The sequence below is a fragment of the Neoarius graeffei genome, chromosome 24 (assembly GCF_027579695.1).
Source record: "Neoarius graeffei isolate fNeoGra1 chromosome 24, fNeoGra1.pri, whole genome shotgun sequence".
Taxonomy (NCBI): Eukaryota; Metazoa; Chordata; class Actinopteri; order Siluriformes; family Ariidae; genus Neoarius; species Neoarius graeffei.
In genome coordinates this window covers 40,763,573-40,785,262 of record NC_083592.1, presented here as the reverse complement: position 1 = coordinate 40,785,262, position 21,690 = coordinate 40,763,573, and the positions used below count along the sequence as shown (strand labels likewise).

Here is a 21,690-nt window from a genome sequence, read left to right as displayed (position 1 = left end):
TAAAAAAAAAAAAAGATAAAGGAAGTTTTACACACACACACTTTTTCTAACCACATTTACTGGATATGAGCAATCATGCACTCTGATTGGCTACTCTACTACTGGGATATCAGCTTATATACCATGAGTAGAGAAAAACAAAATGATGGAGCGTGTTGCTGAACTAACCGAGGACCAAAAAAAAAAAAATCTCTACTTGAAAACAAAACCCTTAAAAAAAAAAAAAATAAATAAATAAGGCAACAAAATATGGAATGTGGTAAGAACATATCTTTTTATTTCTCAATAATTATTATTGAAATAAATAAATTTTTTCAAATTTTTTTCAATAAATGTATTATTGAAATAAATAGCATTTTTCACAAATTGCTACGGTCACTTCGCCAGTTTGTTTATATTCGGAGCAAAAATGATTTTGTTAGACGTTTTGTATAAAAGTTTTTATTTATCAAATTTGCAAAAAATAAAAATGCTCCGTTTCTCAAAATCCAGGGAATGTGGATATAATAAAAATTATTCCACTCAATCTTGTTGTACATGGCTTAAAGCCAACTCGGCGCTATGAGCCTCGTCGGCTATCAGCTCATGTACGACTCGATTTCATGGAATAACTTAAATATTTATATGAGAGAGAGAGAGAGAGAGAGAGAGAGAGAGAGAGAGAGAGAAGGCTGTGATATAAAAATATACAACCCCTAGTCTAACCAAACAAATAAAGTTTTATTCTTCAATGTGATAATTAAACTCAAGAGTAGTATTACCTTGGCATTTCTTGGTCTTCCTGTCAGCATAGTATCCATGACCACAATCTGGAGTACACTGTCCGTTCTTGACAAACATATTCCCAGCACAAACACGGCATTGTCCCACACTCACACACTCCACACAACTATCAGGGCATGCTGGGAAATATGATCGAACAGACACGTCAGGTGAGCTCATACGGTACAGGATTTTAAGACTGTGTAAAAATTCAGTTTTTATTATAATCCTATTGTAATGTGCTCTGCTAATATATTTTTTTTTTTATACTGAAAGTAAAGACTGTATAATCACTGCACATTATTTGCAGCATCTAATCAGTATAATAATTCGGTTTTGCTCGAGCGCATTAAATACTACAGCTGCATCATCGTTGTGCAAATATTTGAGTTGATTAAAACTGAATATGATTTTAAAATCTCATTAAATTGACAATTACATACCAACACACTGTTGTGTGGCCGGATCGAGGATGTAGTGACTGCCACAGTTCAGCACACACTGGCCGTTTAAAGAGGAGTAAGGAAGCTGGCAGTGAAGACATTGTCCAGGACCCTGGCACTGTTTACAGTGATCATCACAGCCTGGGGGAAGGAGAGAAGGAGAAATGAAGTGAAATATAATGTCTTAAACTAATACAGCAGCATTTTTTCAACCTAATCTAACCTACTGTATCTACAGCGCATGTGTGATGGACAATGGACAGCTGTTCAGGAAGTCAGACATGCATATTTGTAAAAATTCAGTCAAATATATTTGTAGGTGCAAAAGATACCACAGAAAATTTGTACTGGATTGCCCCAGTGATTGACAATTCATCTATTATCTCTCATGATTGTGTGTAATAGATTTAAAGATATTTTTTGGGGGCTTTTTGCACCTTTATTGGATAGGACAGTGTAGAGACAGGAAACGAGCGGGAGAGAAAGAGACGGGAAGGGATCGGGAAATGACCTCGGGCCGGAATCGAACCCGGGTCGCCCGCATTCATGGTATGGCGCCTTAACCACCTGAGCCACGACGCCCCGTGTGTAATAGATTTAGACACATTTTCACATATGTTAAATGTTTATTTGGGGAATTCAACTGCTCTTCTATTACACCATTATAATACTGAATTACCTTAAAGTTTTCCAAAGCAACACGTCACCATTTCCCACTTTGCTTTCTGGTCCCCATAGCAATGAAAGGCATGTGCTCGTTTTTTGTTTTGTTTTTTGTGTCCTGTCTCTGGCTTGTTACCTGACTGTGTTCGCCTGTCCCATGTTAATCCTTGATTAGTTTGTATATGTACACTCTGTTGCGATATAGATAACTGCAAAGTCTAACCACAGCATCAATGACGCAGCAGCTCACCATGAGAGCTCATCATGGCTGTACCATGAGAAATCTCATCTCATCTCATTATCTGTAGCCGCTTTATCCTTCTACAGGGTCGCAGGCAAGCTGGAGCCTATCCCAGCTGACTACGGGCGAAAGGTGGGGTACACCCTGGACAAGTCGCCAGGTCATCACAGGGCTGACACATAGACACAGACAACCATTCACACTCACATTCACACCTACGGTCAATTTAGAGTCGCCAGTTAACCTAACCTGCATGTCTTTGGACTGTGGGGGAAACCGGAGCACCCGGAGGAAACCCACGCAGACACGGGGAGAACATGCAAACTCCACACAGAAAGGCCCTCGCCGGCCATGGGGCTCGAACCCGGACCTTCTTGCTGTGAGGCGACAGCGCTAACCACTACACCACCGTGCCACCCTTCCAAACAAAATCAAAATCCATTGAAAACTCAGGAAGTAGCAGCGATTTTCCTCAAAGTTCGTTAACCGGCCTAATTAGCAACTTGTTCATAAGAAATCACAAAACCAGGGAGTAACTTTTGTGCAGACTGATTAGATCTTCCAAACAAAACAATCAATCAAAATTCATTGAAAACTCAGGGAGGAGTAGCGATTTTTGTCAATTGCGGACGGACCATGGATCTTGTAGAATACACAGCCACAGATGACTGCGAAGTATTAAATCAGCAACTTCCATCCATCCATTATCTGTAGCTGCTTATCCTGTTCTACAGGGTCGCAGGCAAGCTGGAGCCTATCCCAGCTGACTACGGGCGAAAGGCGGGGTACACCCTGGACAAGTCGCCAGGTCATCACAGGGCTGACACATAGACACAGACAACCATTCACACTCACATTCACACCTACGGTCAATTTAGAGTCACCAGTTAGCCTAACCTGCATGTCTTTGGACTGTGGGGGAAACCGGAGCACCCGGAGGAAACCCACGCGGACACGGGGAGAACATGCAAACTCCGCACAGAAAGGCCCTCGCCGGCCATGGGGCTCAAACCCGGACCTTCTTGCTGTGAGGTGACAATACTAACCACTACACAACCGTGCCACCTAAATCAGCAACTTGTAAATGAAAATTCAACAAACCAAACAGTAACTTCTGAGAAGACTCACAATCATCCAAATAAAACAATCAAAATAAAAACCCATAGAGAAGTCTACTAGGAAAAGCAAATTTCCAGAAAGTTCATCACACAGCTTAATTTGCAATTTCTTAATGAGAAATCAACAAATGAAACAGTAACTTGTGAAGAACAATTAGATCTTCCAAAGAAAACAAATCAGAATTAAAATACATTAAAAACTCAGGAAGGTGTAGTGATTTTTATTTAAGGTTGTTTATTAGCCTAATTGGCAACTTTTTAATGAGAAATCACAAAACCAAAGAGTAACTTTTGTGCAGACTGATTAGATCTTCCAAGCAAAACAATCAGAATCAAAATCCATTGAAAACTCAGGGAAGAGGAGTCGCGATTTTTGTGAATTGTGGACGGACGACGGACACTGCGTGATGGCAGTAGCTCATCGGTCTATGGCCATGTGAGACGACAACAACAACAACAACAACCATTACTGTTACTTTATACCACAATTCTCAGACTTGATCAGAAGTTGTAAGGTCAGAAAGTGTTGATTAGTTTTTTTAATAACAGCACAACTCTGGTAGTAATTTTGACTGAAATTCAAATTATGGGTTTGTATTCATACACTCGTAATTATAGTTAATCATAAATTATAGTCATAATAATCATGAAGGCGGCACGGTGGTGTAGTGGTTAGCGCTGTCGCCTCACAGCAAGAAGGTCCTGGGTTCGAGCCCCGGGGCCGGCGAGGGCTTTTCTGTGCGGAGTTTGCATGTTCTCCCCGTGTCCGCGTGGGTTTCCTCCGGGTGCTCCGGTTTCCCCCACAGTCCAAAGATATGCAGGTTAGGTTAACTGGTGACTCTAAATTGACCGTAGGTGTGAGTGTGAATGGTTGTCTGTGTCTATGTGTCAGCCCTGTGATGACCTGGCGACTTGTCCAGGGTGTACCCCGCCTTTCACCCGTAGTCAGCTGGGATAGGCTCCAGCTTGTCTGTGACCCTGTAGAAGGATAAAGCGGCTAGAGATAATGAGATGAATGAGATAATCATAAATTATAGTTTCATTCACTCGGTGGATGCACCACATAATTCAAGTCTGATGAAAAGAACACAGTTTGTATTTCTTTATTTAAGAAAGAAAAACATAGCCTTCTTTTTAATCATGTTTCTTTGCACGTTCTGGTTTTGACTTTGGCCTGTTTTTGACAGATTGTGCCTAAATTATGCCTCTTTACCCTCTGCTTGCTTGTACTTGGATCCCTGCTAAGGATTCTATTTATTAAGATTCACTCAATAAAGCTCATACTTGGTTAACACACGAGTGTTTTGCCTCTCACAGCGTGTAACAAATTATTTACCGATGTGACAGCGCAGTTTTTGCACTGGCATGTTTGGTATTCACCATGTTTATTCCTGATGTAGCCTTTAATGTAACGTGTACGGGATCAGGACACTTTGTCCAATGCCATTTCATCCAATAGTTGAGACATTTCGTCCAATAGTTGAGACATTTCGTCCAAAGCCTTTTTCATACGCATGATCAATTATTTTATACGTGCGACAAGATCGAGATATAAACAAACCATAATTCATTTAAGGGAGCGCATTAAGCAGGTTTATGACTGTGTCTCCTGCGATTTATATACCTAATAACCTATATGTACCTCCCACTGTCAGAGAGCAGTAAGAGACAGATGCAAGTGCAGAAGTAATGTTTATTAACAATTGTGAAAACACACGGGCAAACAATCCAAAACGGCAGGCAATCTCGTAAACGTGAAACTAGCAAAAGGTCGGGTGAGGCACAAACCGGCTAAATCAGGCAAAAACAGAAACTAAGAACAGGAAACAGGATCGGAAACCCACATCACTCCTGTAGAGGACGGCCCCATATGGACAATTGAAAGTCGCACTTGGAAGACGCTCTGGACTCTTACAGTAATGCTTTTATGGCTGAGGACTGCAGTTGACTTGCTAACTTTAGGACTGCAGTTGTCATGAACAGTTTTGCACTCAAGTTTCCATCAATAAAGAGTTATAACATCAGCGAAACTGACTTCATGTTAAAACTGTTAAAAATGTTATAATCATGTTGTCTGTTATCACCCAAATGAGGATGGGTTCCCTTTTGAGTCTGGTTCCTCTCGAGGTTTCTTCCTCATGCCATCTGAGGGAGTTTTTCCTTGCCACCGTTGCCACAGGCTTGCTCATTGGGGATAGATTAGGGATAAAATTAACTCATGTTTAAAGTCATTTAAATTCTGTAAAGCTGCTTTGCGACAATGTCTATTGTTAAAAGCGCTATACAAATAAACTTGACTTGAAACCCAGGGAATCTACAAGGGAAAATAAGGCTCGGTAATGTGCACTGATGTGGTGTAATACTTTGCAGTCCAGAGCGCACCCGAGCGGACTCTCGCACGCTAATGAGACTCACCTGTACACGATCAAGAGGCATCAGCGTGCCTATACAGTGGGGAAAAAAAGTATTTAGTCAGTCACCAATTGTGCAAGTTCTCCCATTTAAAAAGATGAGAGAGGCCTGTAATTTTCATCATAGGTATACCTCAACTATGAGAGACAAAATGAGAGAAAAAAATCCAGAAAATCACATTGTCTGATTTTTAAAGAATTTATTGCAAATTATGGTGGAAAATAAGTATTTGGTCAATAACAAAAGTTCATCTCAATACTTTGTTATATACCCTTTGTTGGCAATGTCAGAGGTCAAACGTTTTCTGTAAGTCTTCACAAGGTTTTCACACACTGCTGCTGGTATTTTGGCCCATTCCTCCATGCAGATCTCCTCTAGAGCAGTGATGTTTTGGGGCTGTCGCTGGGCAACACGGACTTTCAACTCCCTCCAAAGATTTTCTATGGGGTTGAGATCTGGAGACTGGCTAGGCCACTCCAGGACCTTGAAATGCTTCTTACGAAGCCACTTCTTCATTGCCCGGGTGGTGTGTTTGGGATCACTGTCATGCTGAAAGACCCAGCCACGTTTCATCTTCAATGCTCTTGCTGATGGAAGGAGGTTTTCACTCAAAATCTCACGATACATGGCCCCATTCATTCTTTCCTTTACACGGATCAGTCGTCCTGGTCCCTTTGCAGAAAAACAGCCCCAAAGCATGATGTTTCCACCCCCATGCTTCACAGTAGGTATGGTGTTCTTTGGATGCAACTCAGCATTCTTTCTCCTCCAAACACGACAAGTTGAGTTTTTACCAAAAAGTTCTATTTTGGTTTCATCTGACCATATGACATTCTCCCAATCCTCTTCTGGATCATCCAAATGCTCTCTAGCAAATTTCAGACGGGCCTGGACATTCTCATCCCATCTCATTATCTCTAGCCGCTTTATCCTTCTACAGGGTCGCAGGCAAGCTGGAGCCTATCCCAGCTGACTATGGGCGAAAGGCGGGGTACACCCTGGACAAGTCACCAGGTCATCACAGGGCTGACACATAGACACAGACAACCATTCACACTCACATTCACACTTACGGTCAATTTAGAGTCACCAGTTAACCTAACCTGCATGTCTTTGGACTGTGGGGGAAACCGGAGCACCCAGAGGAAACCCACGCGGACACGGGGAGAACATGCAAACTCCGCACAGAAAGGCCCTCGCCGGCCCCGGGGCTCGAACCCAGGACCTTCTTGCTGTGAGGCAACAGCGCTAACCACTACACCACCGTGCCGCCCGGGCCTGGACATGTACTGGCTTAAGCAGGGGGACACGTCTGGCACTTCAGGATTTGAGTCCCTGGCGGTGTAGTGTGTTACTGATGGTAGCCTTTGTTACTTTGGTCCCAGCTCTTTGCAGGTCATTCACTAGGTCCCCCCGTGTGGTTCTGGGATTTTTGCTCACCGTTCTTGTGATCATTTTGACCCCACGGGGTGAGATCTTGCGTGGAGCCCCAGATCGAGGGAGATTATCAGTGGTCTTGTATGTCTTCCATTTTCTAATAATTGCTCCCACAGTTGATTTCTTCATACCAAGCTGCTTACCTGTTGCAGATTCAGTCTTCCCAGCCTGGTGCAGGTCTACAATTTTGTTTCTGGTGTCCTTTGACAGCTCTTTGGTCTTGGCCATAGTGGAGTTTGGAGTGTGACTGTTTGAGGTTGTGGACAGGTGTCTTTTATACTGATAATGAGTTCAAACAGGTGCCATTAATACAGGTAATGAGTGGAGGACAAAGGAGTCTCTTAAAGAAGTTGTTACAGGTCTGTGAGAGCCAGAAATCTTGCTTGTTTGTAGGTGACCAAATACTTATTTTACCGAGGAATTTACCAATTAATTCATTAAAAATCCTACAATGTGATTTCCTGGATTCTTTCCCCCCATTCTGTCTCTCATAGTTGAAGTGTACCTATGATGAAAATTACAGGCCTCTCTCATCTTTTTAAGTGGGAGAACTTGCACAATTGGTGGCTGACTAAATACTTTTTTGCCCCACTGTATAAAGACTGAGAAAACACACGTCTTCTCATATCTGGATATCATATCTCATATCTCGCACTTGCCAAGGATATCTGGCAAGTGAGAGTATAGATTTATGTAATTTGGTCTAATAAAAACGATCTCTCCCCACAAGCAGCCCCAGCCGAACGCGCCTGCAGTTGACACTCGCCATTTCCCGTCATTTACGGTTTCGTTTTCATTTTGCAAAAATGTGTTTTGTTTCAGTCAAATTCCATTCAATTCCTCCTTTTTTTGAACAAACAAATACCTGAAATATAAAATAATTGATAGTGCGTATGAAAAAGGCTTTGGATGAAACGTCTTAACTATTGGGCGAAATGTCCTGTATCCACCTGTACTACTCAATCTGTTTTCAATTACTGTCTCAATACTTTGACATTCTTCGTGCCCTTTGCAGCATTAAATTCAATAAAAGCTTGTACACCGACATAAAAATAGCCCAGTCTCTCTTTGGCATCAAGCAATGCCATTAAAACTTGGCAGAGTGAGCTCACTGAAGCCGATATATACGAGCGCAGACTCAGCTCTCTCTAGTCCATAACTACCGAGAAAGAAATTAAAATATGTTCAGACAGAAAAGGTGTGAGATTTCTAGCCACATAAAAAGTTTATTATCTAGTTGGACACTTACTCAGGCATCTCTCGCCATCCTGGTAGGACCCTGGAGAGCAGGATGGAACACAGACTCCATTCTGCAGGACATGACCTTCCATACACTGCAGACAATCAGTGCGGAGAGGACCCCGACATGCGTTACAGCTCCAGTCACACTCTAAGAGAGACACACACACACAGAGACAAAAGAGACAGTATGCAATGGAGGAATAGAAAGATACAATGACTGAAAAGAAGAAGGAGTTGGATAAAGTGAACGGTAAGCACAGTACCAGTCAGAAGTTTGGACACCCCGACTCATTCAGAGGGTTTTCTGTATTTTGACCATTTTCTGCATTGTAGAACAATACAGAAAACATCAAAACTATGAAATAACATATGGCACACATATGGAATTCTCATCTCATTATCTCTAGCCGCTTTATCCTGTTCTACAGGGTCGCAGGCAAGCTGGAGTCTATCCCAGCTGACTACGGGCGAAAGGCGGGGTACACCCTGGACAAGTCGCCAGGTCATCACAGGGCTGACGCATAGACACAGACAACCATTCACACTCACATTCACACCTACGGTCAATTTAGAGTCACCAGTTAACCTAACCTGCATGTCTTTGGACTGTGGGGGAAACCGGAGCACCCGGAGGAAACCCACGCGTACATGGGAAGAACATGCAAACTCCACACAGAAAGGCCCTCGCCAGCCACGGGGCTCAAACCCGGACCTTCTTGCTGTGAGGCGACAGCACTAACCACTACACCACCGTGCCGCCATACTGGATTATGTGATAAACAAAACATGTTAGAAACCCAAAATATATTTAATATTTTAGATTCTTCAAAAGTAGCCACCGTTTACCTTGATGACGCTTTGCACACTATTGGCGTTATCTTTACCAGCTTCATGAGGTAGACACCTGGAATGCTTTTCAATTAACAGGTGCCTCGTCAAAAGTTAATTAGTGCAGTTTCTTGCCTTTTTAATGCATTTGCGATCAAACAGTAAACAGTAAATAATAAAAATACAGTAAATAGCACTATTCAACACCACAACTGTAGTAATCCATATTATGTCAAGAACCGCTCAACAAAGTAAAAAGAAACGACATCCATCATTAGTTTAAGACATGAAGTGTATTTTAATTACTAAAAATAAAGAAAAAGCACTGAATTAGAAGGTGTGTCCAAACTTTTGGCTAGTACTGTACGTGAATTGACCCATGATTGTGAATTTATTCATGGTGTGTGTCAGTCTGATAAAATCCATTGTATTCTCTGTGGATGAATTCAGGCAAACAACCCAAAAAACAAAAGTGTCAAATTTCTGCAAAATCATGTTTTTCTGCCTCATCTCAGCTTTAGGATACGGTAACAATATTCCACCAAAACAATGTGAACATTTTCTAATAGTCTTAAACCTTATGTGGGCTTTTTTTCCATACAAATATCATGTTTGCTAAGAAACTAGTACTGTAGAAAATCGCAGGTGTTCAAAACCGTCAGTCTGCATAAGAGTGACCAAAACATTACTAGCCAAGTTTGATTTTCTCACACAGTGAATTTCATGCTTTGATCAAGTTGTTGGATAGGTACATGCTGTAGCCAAGTAGACGAAGCCTGAAGAATCCTCAGAATTGAATCTTTAAACATACAAATTTTCTCTCTTTCTACTTTTGGTTGTAAAGAGAATTTTAAATGTGAGAATTTTACTTCTAGTCAAGGTCCATTCAAAAGAGAGAGAAATTTCAGTTAGTTTTCAGACCTATATACAGTCGAAAACGCTGGTTACGAATGTAACCGTGGTTCTATGACTAAGTGGAAGACCGCCAGGGCGGTGCTAAAAGCACTAGTGGAAGGATCTTTGCATCCGCACGTTTCGAGAGTCGCATACAAAAGTTGTCATCTCATGACGTATGACGTGCCTGCCTATATAAGGCAACATCCCACGTCATTTGGCCTCAAGATCATTCTCGTGCAATCCGAGTGACCAAAGACCCTGGTGGTCTTCCACTTAGTCATAGAACCACGGTTACATTCGTAACCAGCGTTCTATTTCCTTCACTCCAGACCGCCAGGGCGGTGCTAAAAGCACTAGTGGAAGACGAATACCAACCCAGTCACGAGAAATTCAGAAGAGCATCACCACCTTCTGGAAGAACAGCTGCACACAGCAATGGCATGGATGCAACATTTAGCCTGTAGTACCGGGCAAATGTACATGTATTGGACCAAGTTGCAGCAGCACAAATGTCAGAGTGGTACACACCGGAGAGCTGCCCATGATGTTGCCTGAGCACACGTCGAATGGCAGCGGACAGGAGAGGGCACAGTACGTCCCATAGATTCATAGGCATGGGTGATTGCCTCCACAACCCAACGGGAGAGCCACTGCTTGGACAGAGGCCTTCCTCTCGGAGCGCCACCAAAACATACAAACAATTGGTCTGTCATACGAAAGGCTGCCGTCCTATCAAAATAAAACCTCAGAGCCCTGACAGGGCACAACTCAGCACACAAGTCCGTCCTGTCCGCCGGTATAGCAGTCAGCAAAATCGGCTGGTTGCTAAACTGGGGAGATAAGACTTTTGGGAGGAAAGCTGGGTTAGGCCACAATGAAACACTGTCAAACATAGGGCCCCAACGAAGACAAACAGTACTCACTGAGAGGGCATGTAGCTCACTCACACGCCGGGCTGTTGTGATGGCAAGGAGAAAAGCTGTTTTAACAGATAGCCACTTAATGTCAGCTGCTGCCAGGGGCTCATAAGGAGGCAAGCAAAGGGATTCGAGCACAGTGTTCAGATCCCATGACGGACTCTGCACAAAATGAGGAGGATTAAGACGAACTGCCCCTCTCAAAAGGCTACCACCAGCCGGTGGGACCCAAGTGAAACATCTCCAACCTCTGAACGGTGGGCTGTTAGTGCTACAACATACACCTTAAGTGTAGATGCAGCCCTGCCAAGCTCTAAAAGGTGCTGCAGGAAATCTAAAATCTGTGGAACAGAGCTAGCCTGGCAAACCAGACTAAATGTGAATATTTAGTCTGGTCTCGGTCGTAGACATTTCCGAAGGGTGTGGGTAGGAACAACCCGTTGTCTTTCAAACTGTCTCTGTGCGTATAGGCCAATGCTCTGACCAATCAGCGCAACACTGACTGTGACGTAGTCAGAGCGACAGAAAGCAGTGGGGGAGGGTAAACAAACAAGCCCCATCCTTTTGGCTACCAGCGGAGCCAGCTGGTAGATCAGACTTTTGCCATAGCCGGTCGGCAAAACAGCGAAAACGTCCTTCTTGAAAAGGAATGAGCGGAGAGCCTCTTCCTGCTCATGTTTCAATGAAAACTCCAAGTCTAATTCTTCTAAAACTGATTCCAAAGCGGAGTCAAATGAGCGCTGTTCAATAGCCGTAGCCATCTTTCCTGTTGTGCTTTCTCCAGCATCACGCAGCCTTGTCGTCACTCCTGCAAAAGCCCGCCCAAAGAATCCAAACAAAAACCTTGCGTTGTGATTGGCGGGCACGATTTGATGCCCGGGGTGTGTTGTTGATATGGTCCGAGGCTAGACCCACTCGTAGGCAAAAATATTTTTGGCCACTAGGCGGGTGGGTCTAGTTTACTAGGCTAGAACAGAGCAGCTTAGGGGGTCGATGTTGTGTTCTGCACACCAATCACAGAACACCTTCCACTTGCCTGCATACAAGTGTCGGGTAGATTCTGCACATGCATTCACTACAGTGTTCCTGGTCCCTTCTGAACACTCCAGTAGTAGCCCCGGGGCCCCAAGGGCCACATCCAGAGCTTCAGGCATTCGGGACATGGGTGTTGAATCCTGCCCTCCATCTGCATCAGCAAGTCGGGCCTGCTGGGCAGCTGACAAGGGGGTCCCACTAGTAGTGACAGCAGGAGCTGGAACCATGACCTGGATGGCCAATGAGGAGCTATCAATAGCACATGGTGACCATGATCGTGCACACGGCAGAGAGTCCTCCACAACAATGGTAGAGGGGGAAAGGCATAAAGGATGGCCCTCGGCCAGTCGTGGGCCAGAGCATTCTGGCCCAACACTGCCGTTTCTTCTCCCAGGGAAAACCATGTCGGACAATGAGTTGTCTGACTGCTCGCAAACAGGTCCACAGTTGCTCTCCCATAGGTTTTCCAGATCTGTTCCACCGTGTCTGGATGCAGTTTCCAATCCCCTTGAGACACCTTGCTGCGTGACAGAGCATCTGCCACACTGTTTAGGCGTCCAGGTAGATAAGACGCCCTTATGGAAAGGAGGTTGTCCTGAGCCCATACTAGGAGACTGTGAGCCACCTGAAGCGCAGCTACAGACCTTGTGCCCCCCTGATGATTGATATAGAAAACAGTTGCCACATTGTCTGTACGTACCAATACATGTTTGCCCAGCAGCACTTCCTGAAAGTGGTGCAATGTCAGAAACACCGCCATCAACTCCAGTGTGTTGATGTGGGACGTGCACCACGGAACAGGCCAGGTGCCGTTCACACCTTGCCGACTCCAGACTCCACCCCAACCCATGAGGGAAGCATCTGTCCAGATAACCTCCCACCGTCCCGGTGGGGGACCAAGTGGAACTCCACGAGTGAGAAAGTGTGCCTGGGACCAAGGTCTTAGCGTGAGCATGCAACGGCGTGTTATTCTCACCCTCGTGTGCCTGTCTCGCACTGAACACAGACACAGTTGAAGAAGCCATCTCTGAAAAGCCCTTAGCCACAGAAGACCCAGAGGAATGACTACTGAGGCCACTGTGAGTTTCCCCAACAGCTGAAGGAGAGAAACGTAACACTGAGTTCCCCCGACACGAAGGTGGTTCACGCCAGTGAGAATTGAACTTATTCTGTCTGGCGTGGGAGTGGCCAGCATAGTGTTTGAATCCAGGGCAAGGCCAATGAAACATGTTGCCTGGACTGGGACCAGTTTGCACTTCCTCTGGTTCACCCTGAACCCCAGAGCCGTAATGTGTAGTAGCAACCGGTGAGCATGTTCCCTGGCCTGTTCGGGCAATGCCACACAAAGAAGCCAGTTGTCCAAGTAAGGGAGCACTCTTATGCCCTCCTTCTGAAGGGGTTCTAGTGCTACTTGGATGCATTTTGAGAACACCCTTGGTGCCAGAGAAAGTCCAAAGGGGAGAACTCTGAACTGAAAAATCTTTCCCATGAACGAAAAACGAAGGAAGCGCCTGTGGTCCACGGCAATGGGCATGTGAAAATAGGCGTCCACGAGATCTACAGTCACAAACCAGTCCTGGTTTGCGACCGCTTGCAGTACATCTGTTGTTCGTAGCATTCGAAAAGGAAGCACCTTCAAGAAATGGTTTAACCTTCTTAAATCTAAAATCAGCCTGAACCCGCCGTCTTTCTTTGGAACGAGAAAATAAACTGAAAAGAAACCCCCTGGGTGAACAATGGGGTCGACCATCTCTATGGCTCCTTTTTGTAGCAACAACTGAACTTCTCTCGACAAGGCTTCTGCCTGTCTTGGATTGGTTATAACTGTCTGCCTCACACCCGAATGCATTGGTGGCAGGCGGCGGAATTGCAGGCGGTACCCTTCTGAAAGGGTGGGGAGTAGCCATTGGTTGGTTGTTATTTCATGCCAACGCGCTAGCTGGCTGCCTGTAAAAACTCCTGCCACTGGCCCTGACCTGTCAGTGGTCCTGTCTACGTTTTTCGGAAGGGATGGGGGGGCGACGATGGTGGGGAGGACCCGTCTGTCGAAAGGGCGAAAACTCACGTGTGGCTGAGTGCCACCCTGCCTGGCCGAGGGAGATGAGGGATTGGGGGCCTGCTGCTGGGGTCGATGGGGAGACCTTTGTGCAGCTCTAGGGGCCACATGCCTAAAGCATGAGGCAGAAGGGTTTGGCAGAGCTCTGAAGGTGGGTGCTACGCCCACATGACGGGAGCGAGACTCTGTAACAGACACATGTCTGTCAAGGGCCTCTTGTGCTGCTGGCCCAAAGACCTGTCCAGGTGCCAGTGGGAGGTGCCTCAGGTTGTTCCTGCATACTTCTGGCAGAGGCGATTGAGCCAGCCACACTTGTTGACGGGCTTGCAGCAAGGTGCCCAAGGTAGTGCCACACTGGTTGGCAATGACACCCATAGCCTGCAGTGCAAGTTCCAGTACCTCAGCCGCCAGTGGGTCTGCTGATGATGTGTTGAGTGTTGAGTGCAGCATAACAAGCATGTGTGCCAGCGAGTTAGACACCCTGCCAAGAAAGGCAGTAGAGTTGTAAGCACGAGAAAGTAGCTCGTCTGTGCGGCGGCACTCAGCATTAGGGCAATGCAGCTGCTCCCGAAGTGCTTCATCGGGAGACACAATGAGCGAAGCAATGCTTGATTCGATTACTGGCATGCTACCCAAGCCAACAGCACCGGGGTCCTGCATCGCCGCAAGCATGCGAGACATCTGGTCTGGACGGGCAGGTTTCATAGCAGCTTCCAGGGCAGAGGCCACCACAGAAGTAAAGTCACGACACTGTGGAATTACCAGAGAGGCACGCTGAACACGGCGCAGGAACATGTTCTCAGATCCGGTAGGAAGCGCTGGGGTGTCCAACTGCAAACATGCAAGCAAAGCCTTCAGTGTGGCCTCCACCAAACCCACCACTGAGGCAGACTCCCCAGATCTCCCAGAGGTAACATCACTGCCCGAATCACGGGGCTCAACACCTGGCAGGACTTCACTTGGTGGCTGCGCCGAGGAAGAAGGCTGACTGAAAAAGGTGTCTGAGGCAGCCACAGACATCACTTCCTCTTGGTCATGTGGCTGAGAACATGAGCCAACGGGTGACAAGGAGGCAGGCAGTGCAGGCTGTTCCTCTACAGTACCTACCTGTGCCCCTGCTGTAGGGGAGGGCCTTGCAAGCAGAGGCAGCAGACACTCCACTGTAGATGAGAGCAGTTCCACTTTACACTCTAACTCAGAAGACAGATTTTTTGCGCTGCTTTGCATGCACTGGTGGTGAAAGCCTACGCTTACGCTGTGTCTGAGAATCCGAGAGCAGAAAACTGCTAGACGCACGTTCCACACCAGCCAACAGCGCCTGTCTAACAGTAAGCGGCATTAACGCACAGGAAGGGCATGGATCAGACATTGCCTCCCTTAGATGTTGCATGCCAAGGCACTCCGCGCAGCGATCATGTGCATCCAGCACCTCCATTAGACTGGGGCAAGTGGAACACCTCACTGAATCCATCTCAGTGTCTACTCACCCGTGATTTTTTTTTTTTAAGAAAAGAAGCAAGGTGTAGCGCTGCTTGCTAGCCTGGCAATCAAGGCTAGCAAGTTTGCAAGCGCAACTTTACCACTACAGACAACGATTTACTAGCAACCAGAAACCGATGCTCATGTAAAGTTGTAAGTACACATTAACGTTATTGGCAACCAATTCGCTAACTTGCTCAAGACTGACAAACCTGCCGGCAACCGAGCAGTTTGTGATAAGACCGATATAATAGCCGCCCCTGAAAACTTGGCAGCCAAGATTCAGTGACTATCGATGCATAAAACAAGTTACCTTAGCGACCAAACAGCTCACGTGGAATCGAGTCCCACTGAAGTCCTCTTCAGTCACGAGCTGCACTGTAGATTGTCGCAGGTATTCCCACAGTTAACTGATAGCACACACAGAATTCCAATAGAAGAGATGCGATTCCAATGCGAGAAAAAAGAAAAGGCCAAATGACGTGGGATGTTGCCTTATATAGGCAGGCACGTCATACGTCATGAGATGACAACTTTTGCATGCGACTCTCGAAACGCGCGGATGCAAAGATCCTTCCACTAGTGCTTTTAGCACCACCCTGGCGGTCTGGAGTGAAGGAAATAGAACAAACATTTCACCATATGAAAGGGCTCCCCTGGTTCACCCCCATGGTCTAATATAAATCATAAAAATTTGGAGATATGACATTTTCATTCAGTACATTCATATGTGCAATACAATATCACTTAGTTTGAAGGTGTTAGACATCTAGAGGCAGCCTGACTGTTTTTACCACCATGTTTGTTAAAGTGGTTCCTTATCCAACATGATTTTTAGAAGAAGAAGAAAACTTCTCCACTGTGCTGCAGTGGAGAGGGTGAGCAGCACCAAATTCCTAGGGGTGCACATCGCTGAGGACCTCTCCTGGTCCAACAACATCGCATTGCTGGCCAAGAAGGCTCAAACTCGCCTCTACTTCCTCCTTAAACTGAGGAGTGCACGAGTCCCACCCCAATCATGTGCTCATTCTACAGGGGCACCATTGACAGTGTCCTCACTGGCTGCATCACTGCGTGGTACGGAGGCTGCAGTGCCTCCTGCCGGAAGACTCTGCAACGCATAGTGAACACGGCCAGCAAGATCATCAGTACCCCTCAGCCCTCCCTTATGGACATCTATCACTCCCGTCTCACCCGCAGAGCCATCAGCATCGCTGGTGACACCTCCCACCCTTCACACTATATATAGGGGTGGCACGGTGGTGTAGTGGTTAGTGCTGTCGCCTCACAGCAAGAAGGTCCGGGTTCAAGCCCCGTGGCCGGCGAGGGCCTTTCTGTGCGGAGTTTGCATGTTCTCCCCGTGTCCGCGTGGGTTTCCTCCGGGTGCTCCGGTTTCCCCCACAGTCCAAAGACATGCAGGTTAGATTAACTGGTGACTCTAAATTGACCGTAAGTGTGAATGGTTGTCTATGTGTCAGCCCTGTGATGACCTGGCGACTTGTCCAGGGTGTACCCCGCCTTTTGCCCGTAGTCAGCTGGGATAGGCTCCAGCTTGCCTGCGACCCTGTAGGACAGGATAAAGCGGCTAGAGATAATGAGATGAGATGAGATGATATATATATATATATATATATATATATATATATTTTTTTTTTTTTTCTTAATATAATTTTTTTTGTAATCTTTATCTGTTTTTGCAAGTAAGCTGAGAGAGAAACGGCATTTCGATTCTCCTATATATCCTGGATATATAGTGAATTGACAATAAAAAAAAAATCTTTGAATCTTTGTCACATGCACACTTCAAAACACTGAGATTCATCCTCTGCATTTAACCCATCTGAAGGAGTGAACACACGCACACACACACACACACACACCCAGAGCAGTGGGCAGCCATATTACAGCGCTCGGAGAGCAGTCAGGGGTTCGGTACCTTACTCAAGGGCACTTCAGCCCAAGGCCGCCCCACGTTAACCTAACTACAGAAAGCTCAGGCAAGATAAGGTAAACATTTGCACATAATTTTGGTGAAACATATTTATAGTTTCCTTAAAGTCAAAGTGCGAAAATATGTCATAGGCAGAAAACCCCAAAGTTGGTCCAAAATTGGATTTTCTATCCTCCCCCCCCCCCAAACTGGTATCTGGAAAGTTTTAATCTTTAAAAATGTCCTATTTCCCCCCTGGAGATGTGCTTTACTTTACCAATTTTGATTAAGGAAGAAATCAATAATTCAGACAGGCACATATCTAATCTCTCCTCCAGACAGCAACCTTTAAACACCAGGGCTAGAAACAGAAATCAAGCCCACTGCATTGCCAGGGAGATCGAAACTGATCCATTCCTCCTTCTAGCTAAATATTTCCTCACCCTCATGTCGGCTTAAACAAATCTAAAGAAAAAAAACCCCAACCCCTCCACACACATTACCTTGAACAAACATTTCCCTCCCTTTTCATCTTTTCTCTCTTTCACCTGTACCACATCGATTTCTGTGTAGTCTTTAGTTTAGGAGTTGAGTTTATCTTCTGGCTCATCCTCCTCTCTTCATATGGACATCTTTTTCTCGTCTAGAGATTTCCAATCAGCCTGGACTGATGATACCAGGGATAGCCACTGATCAAGCCAGTTAATGTGCATGCTAGATAGTTAAAATGAACTATTTAGTAAGCCGATATCAGTGAAAACTGGCTGTACAAATGTCCAATTTCCAAGCAGATTCTGACGAAAACACACTTCAACGCTGCACAGGGCATGTTCAGAACAGTACTGAAACACAGAGGAGGTTGTCAGGAAAATCAACGCTAATCTTGTTTTTCACTGTTTCTTTCTCTTATCGCCTCTATCTCCCAATCTCGCTCATAAACCCTAATCTTTTTCTCTCCTTGCTTTTCTCTAAACCACATCCAAGTGGTACTTTGAACTGGACGATCCAAATAGAAGAAAATCTCATTAAATCATCTCTCTCGCATGAAAGGTTCAGATCAGAAAACGTTCACAAAAGACTTCCTACAATACAGTTTGTGATATCCAATAATGACAGAGCAGACATTCTTTTGCTCATTACACACACAACAAAGACTCTTCAATCACACAGCTCTGAAATGTGTGGTTCAGTTTTCATCAACATAGTTAGAGTATCACAGGCTATTGTGGCATAAAGGATGACTTTGTTAAATAATTGTTGTTGGATGATTATGCGGAATATGGATTTGGAAGAAAATGTCTAGGAGGCAAATCAATCATTATGTTCCATAGGATGGCACGCTTTCACACACACACACACACACACACACACACACACACACACACACACACACACACACACACACCACTTTTCAAAATATGCACACTTCTACTGATGCTTGTTATTTAAGACTACATTATTTATAACTAGGAGAAGTCCATATTAGTTTGATATATACTTAAATTTCCCAGTTGCATACCTTTTGCTTCATATTTGCACTGAAACGATATTTTATTAAACTTGCAACATGTACAGATGTACAAATTTCTTGCCTTCTTAATGCATTTGAGATCAAGCAGTAAATAATAAACATACAGTAAACAGCCTTATTCCACAACGGTAGTAATCCATATGTCAAGAACTGCTCAACTAAGTAAAGAGAAACGACATCCATCATGACTTTAACACGTGAAGTATCTTTTAATTAATAAAAATAAAGAAAAAGCATTGAATTAGAAGGGGTGTCCGAACTTTTCACCGGTACTGTATGCACCAACGCTGTCTTATTATTTGTTATATTGAGATGCTCTTAATAAAATTCAACAACAAACTGTGCAATAATTTGCGTCCTCCATGTCAGTTTGTTATGAAGATCCTCTAACAGGACCTGCGATTAAAGAAAATGACGACATCAATCAGAGTGATCAGAGCTCATGCACAAAATTGGGCTGCATCGACATAAATATTCTTCGGTGTGAGCGTAAAGTAATAAGGCTGTCTATTAGTATTAGTTTTGTTTATTTTTCCCAATTGCCACTACCGTATTTGAGTTTTACGTCATCCTTTGCAGTCCTCCTACTGGGGTCTTTTAGAGGAATACTGTAGCAGCAGTCCAACTCTGAGGTGAATCAAAATTTCTCAATTTATGTCAGAACTGTCTTTGGTCACAATGGCACTAAACTGGCCATTATGCTTTTTTATTGCTGAGAGTCAAATAGAGCCTTTCAATCAGACAGCATTGTATATTTTGGTCTGGTAACAAATTTACAAGCCCATTTTTTTTTCCATTTCTTTCCACTGCCAAGTGGGTAGCATCTGTCCTGAAATTATTTACCTGTTAAACAGGTTAAAAAAAAAAAAACAGAGCTAAAAACAGTGCAAAGCACCAATTCCTTAACTGTTGTGCTAGCTACTTATCAAGCTAACTAATCTGCATGCTATCTGGTTAAAGCTAGACTGCCTTTCAGATTTTTCAAGCGTAGGTCATAAAAAGAATTTTCCCCGACACCCACTTATTTTTGTTTAGTGGACCGAAAGCTACTGAATTCGAACCACAGACTTCCAATTTTATTAGGCTTTTTTACCTAATAGAACAATTAATGAATTTAGGGCCATGTGGCTCTAAATTCTCCGCTATTTTTTCCTGCTTCACCATGACGCAATACAAGATACTATGTCATGCATCACGTGGTGGGCTTTCTCCGTTCGCGCAAGGCATTGTGGGATACAAATCTGAAACAGGAGAGAAAAACAGAGGACGTGAGTATGTGAATGAAACGTGAAAGACCGACTACAGTAACAGAAAGCGAGAAGAAAAGATGTTATGTTATATACAAAGGAAAGAAAACGCAGGACAAAACTAATAAATATCGGCAGTCAGCGAGCACCTCGGTGTGATCAGCTGTTTGTTTAGAGACAAAAGGATGTAATCGTCAGTGCACGGTCAAAGGTAAACCTGCGCATGCACACAAGGACTTCCTCTGTCTGCTTGACTGTGTGAAGCGAGCGATTTCATGGACATTATTTGCTCGGGAATCACCTCAAATTAAATAACTTCCCAGTCACAGAATGGCCTGATAATTTGCGAAATATTACAGAAATAAAAACATTTATTTTTTCGTGGCCTGGTTTTCATCAAATCATGCGCTCTGATTGGCTGGCGAGCAGGTCCGTATCCTATGATACAGACCCTGGTTATGGACCTCTGGCGACTCGCTCGTTCACAACAACAACAAACATCGTAGCAATTTTTGTCAACATTTATTTTCGCATTTCTCAGCATAATAGCATTAATTTTACATCATGGATAGCGATAACAACAGTCTTCACAGCGAAAGTGAGTTTTACTACCCTGAGGAAGACGAAATAAAAGAAAACATTTCAGGAGAAAGCTAAAAACCTGTAACTGTTGCTAACGCCGAGCAAAAACATGGCTGAATTCTGAATGACTCAATTTTATATAAATAAGGGACTACATAGGTGGCAAAATGTAGTTCTTTTCCTGCCATGGAAGTGCACTTGTATACTGAGGAGGAAGCCATTTGCATTACAGCCGTGAATGAGGATTCAAAATGGCGGCTCGCCTTGGCTCGGTTTTCCCTTTCGGGCGCTCTCGTTTTCTGTTAGAATTTGGTAAAGAAAAAAATAAATATATATTATTTACCAGCTTAAGGTCGGTCCGTATGGTGAAATAATGTGACCTCGGCCTTGAATACTGACCTCGGCCCAGAGGGCCTCGCTCAGTACTTTCAAGACCTCGGTCACAGTATTTCACCATACGGACCTCCCAGCTGGTAAATAACACATACATACATATATATATATATATATATATATATATATATATATATATATATATATATATATAATGACCAAATTTCAGAGGGAATTAAATTTCACCGATTTTATAAAATCGAAAGGCCATCTCGCTATTTAAATGAGCTATTTAATAATCTCATATTGAAATGGAATATATAATGGAAACAGGTTGAAAAAGTCATTCCATGTTACACACCTCAAAGTTATAAATTCACAATCCTATATTTTCTCTAATTGTCTCCTCTGTCAAATGAGCAGTACGCAAAGTAGCTGCCCTGAACTTGGTTACCTGATAAATAGAGCCAAAACAGCTAAAAACAGCGCAAAGCAGTGATTGGTTAAATGCAATCAGCACACCTGATATTCATCCTG

General features: G+C 44.3%; 1 protein-coding gene across 2 annotated transcripts in view; it reads right to left on the bottom strand.

The window, feature by feature from the left end:
- The window catches only part of fras1 (Fraser extracellular matrix complex subunit 1), a 311,268-nt gene that overhangs the window by 119,215 nt on the left and 170,363 nt on the right, over positions 1-21,690 (bottom strand). For both annotated transcript variants that reach the window (XM_060907238.1, XM_060907239.1), the window contains 3 exons: positions 8,326-8,466; positions 1,206-1,346; positions 762-902 (listed from right to left, as the gene is read on the bottom strand). In XM_060907238.1, the coding sequence (XP_060763221.1) occupies positions 762-902; positions 1,206-1,346; positions 8,326-8,466 (423 nt within the window). The remainder of the gene's footprint in view (positions 1-761; positions 903-1,205; positions 1,347-8,325; positions 8,467-21,690) is intronic.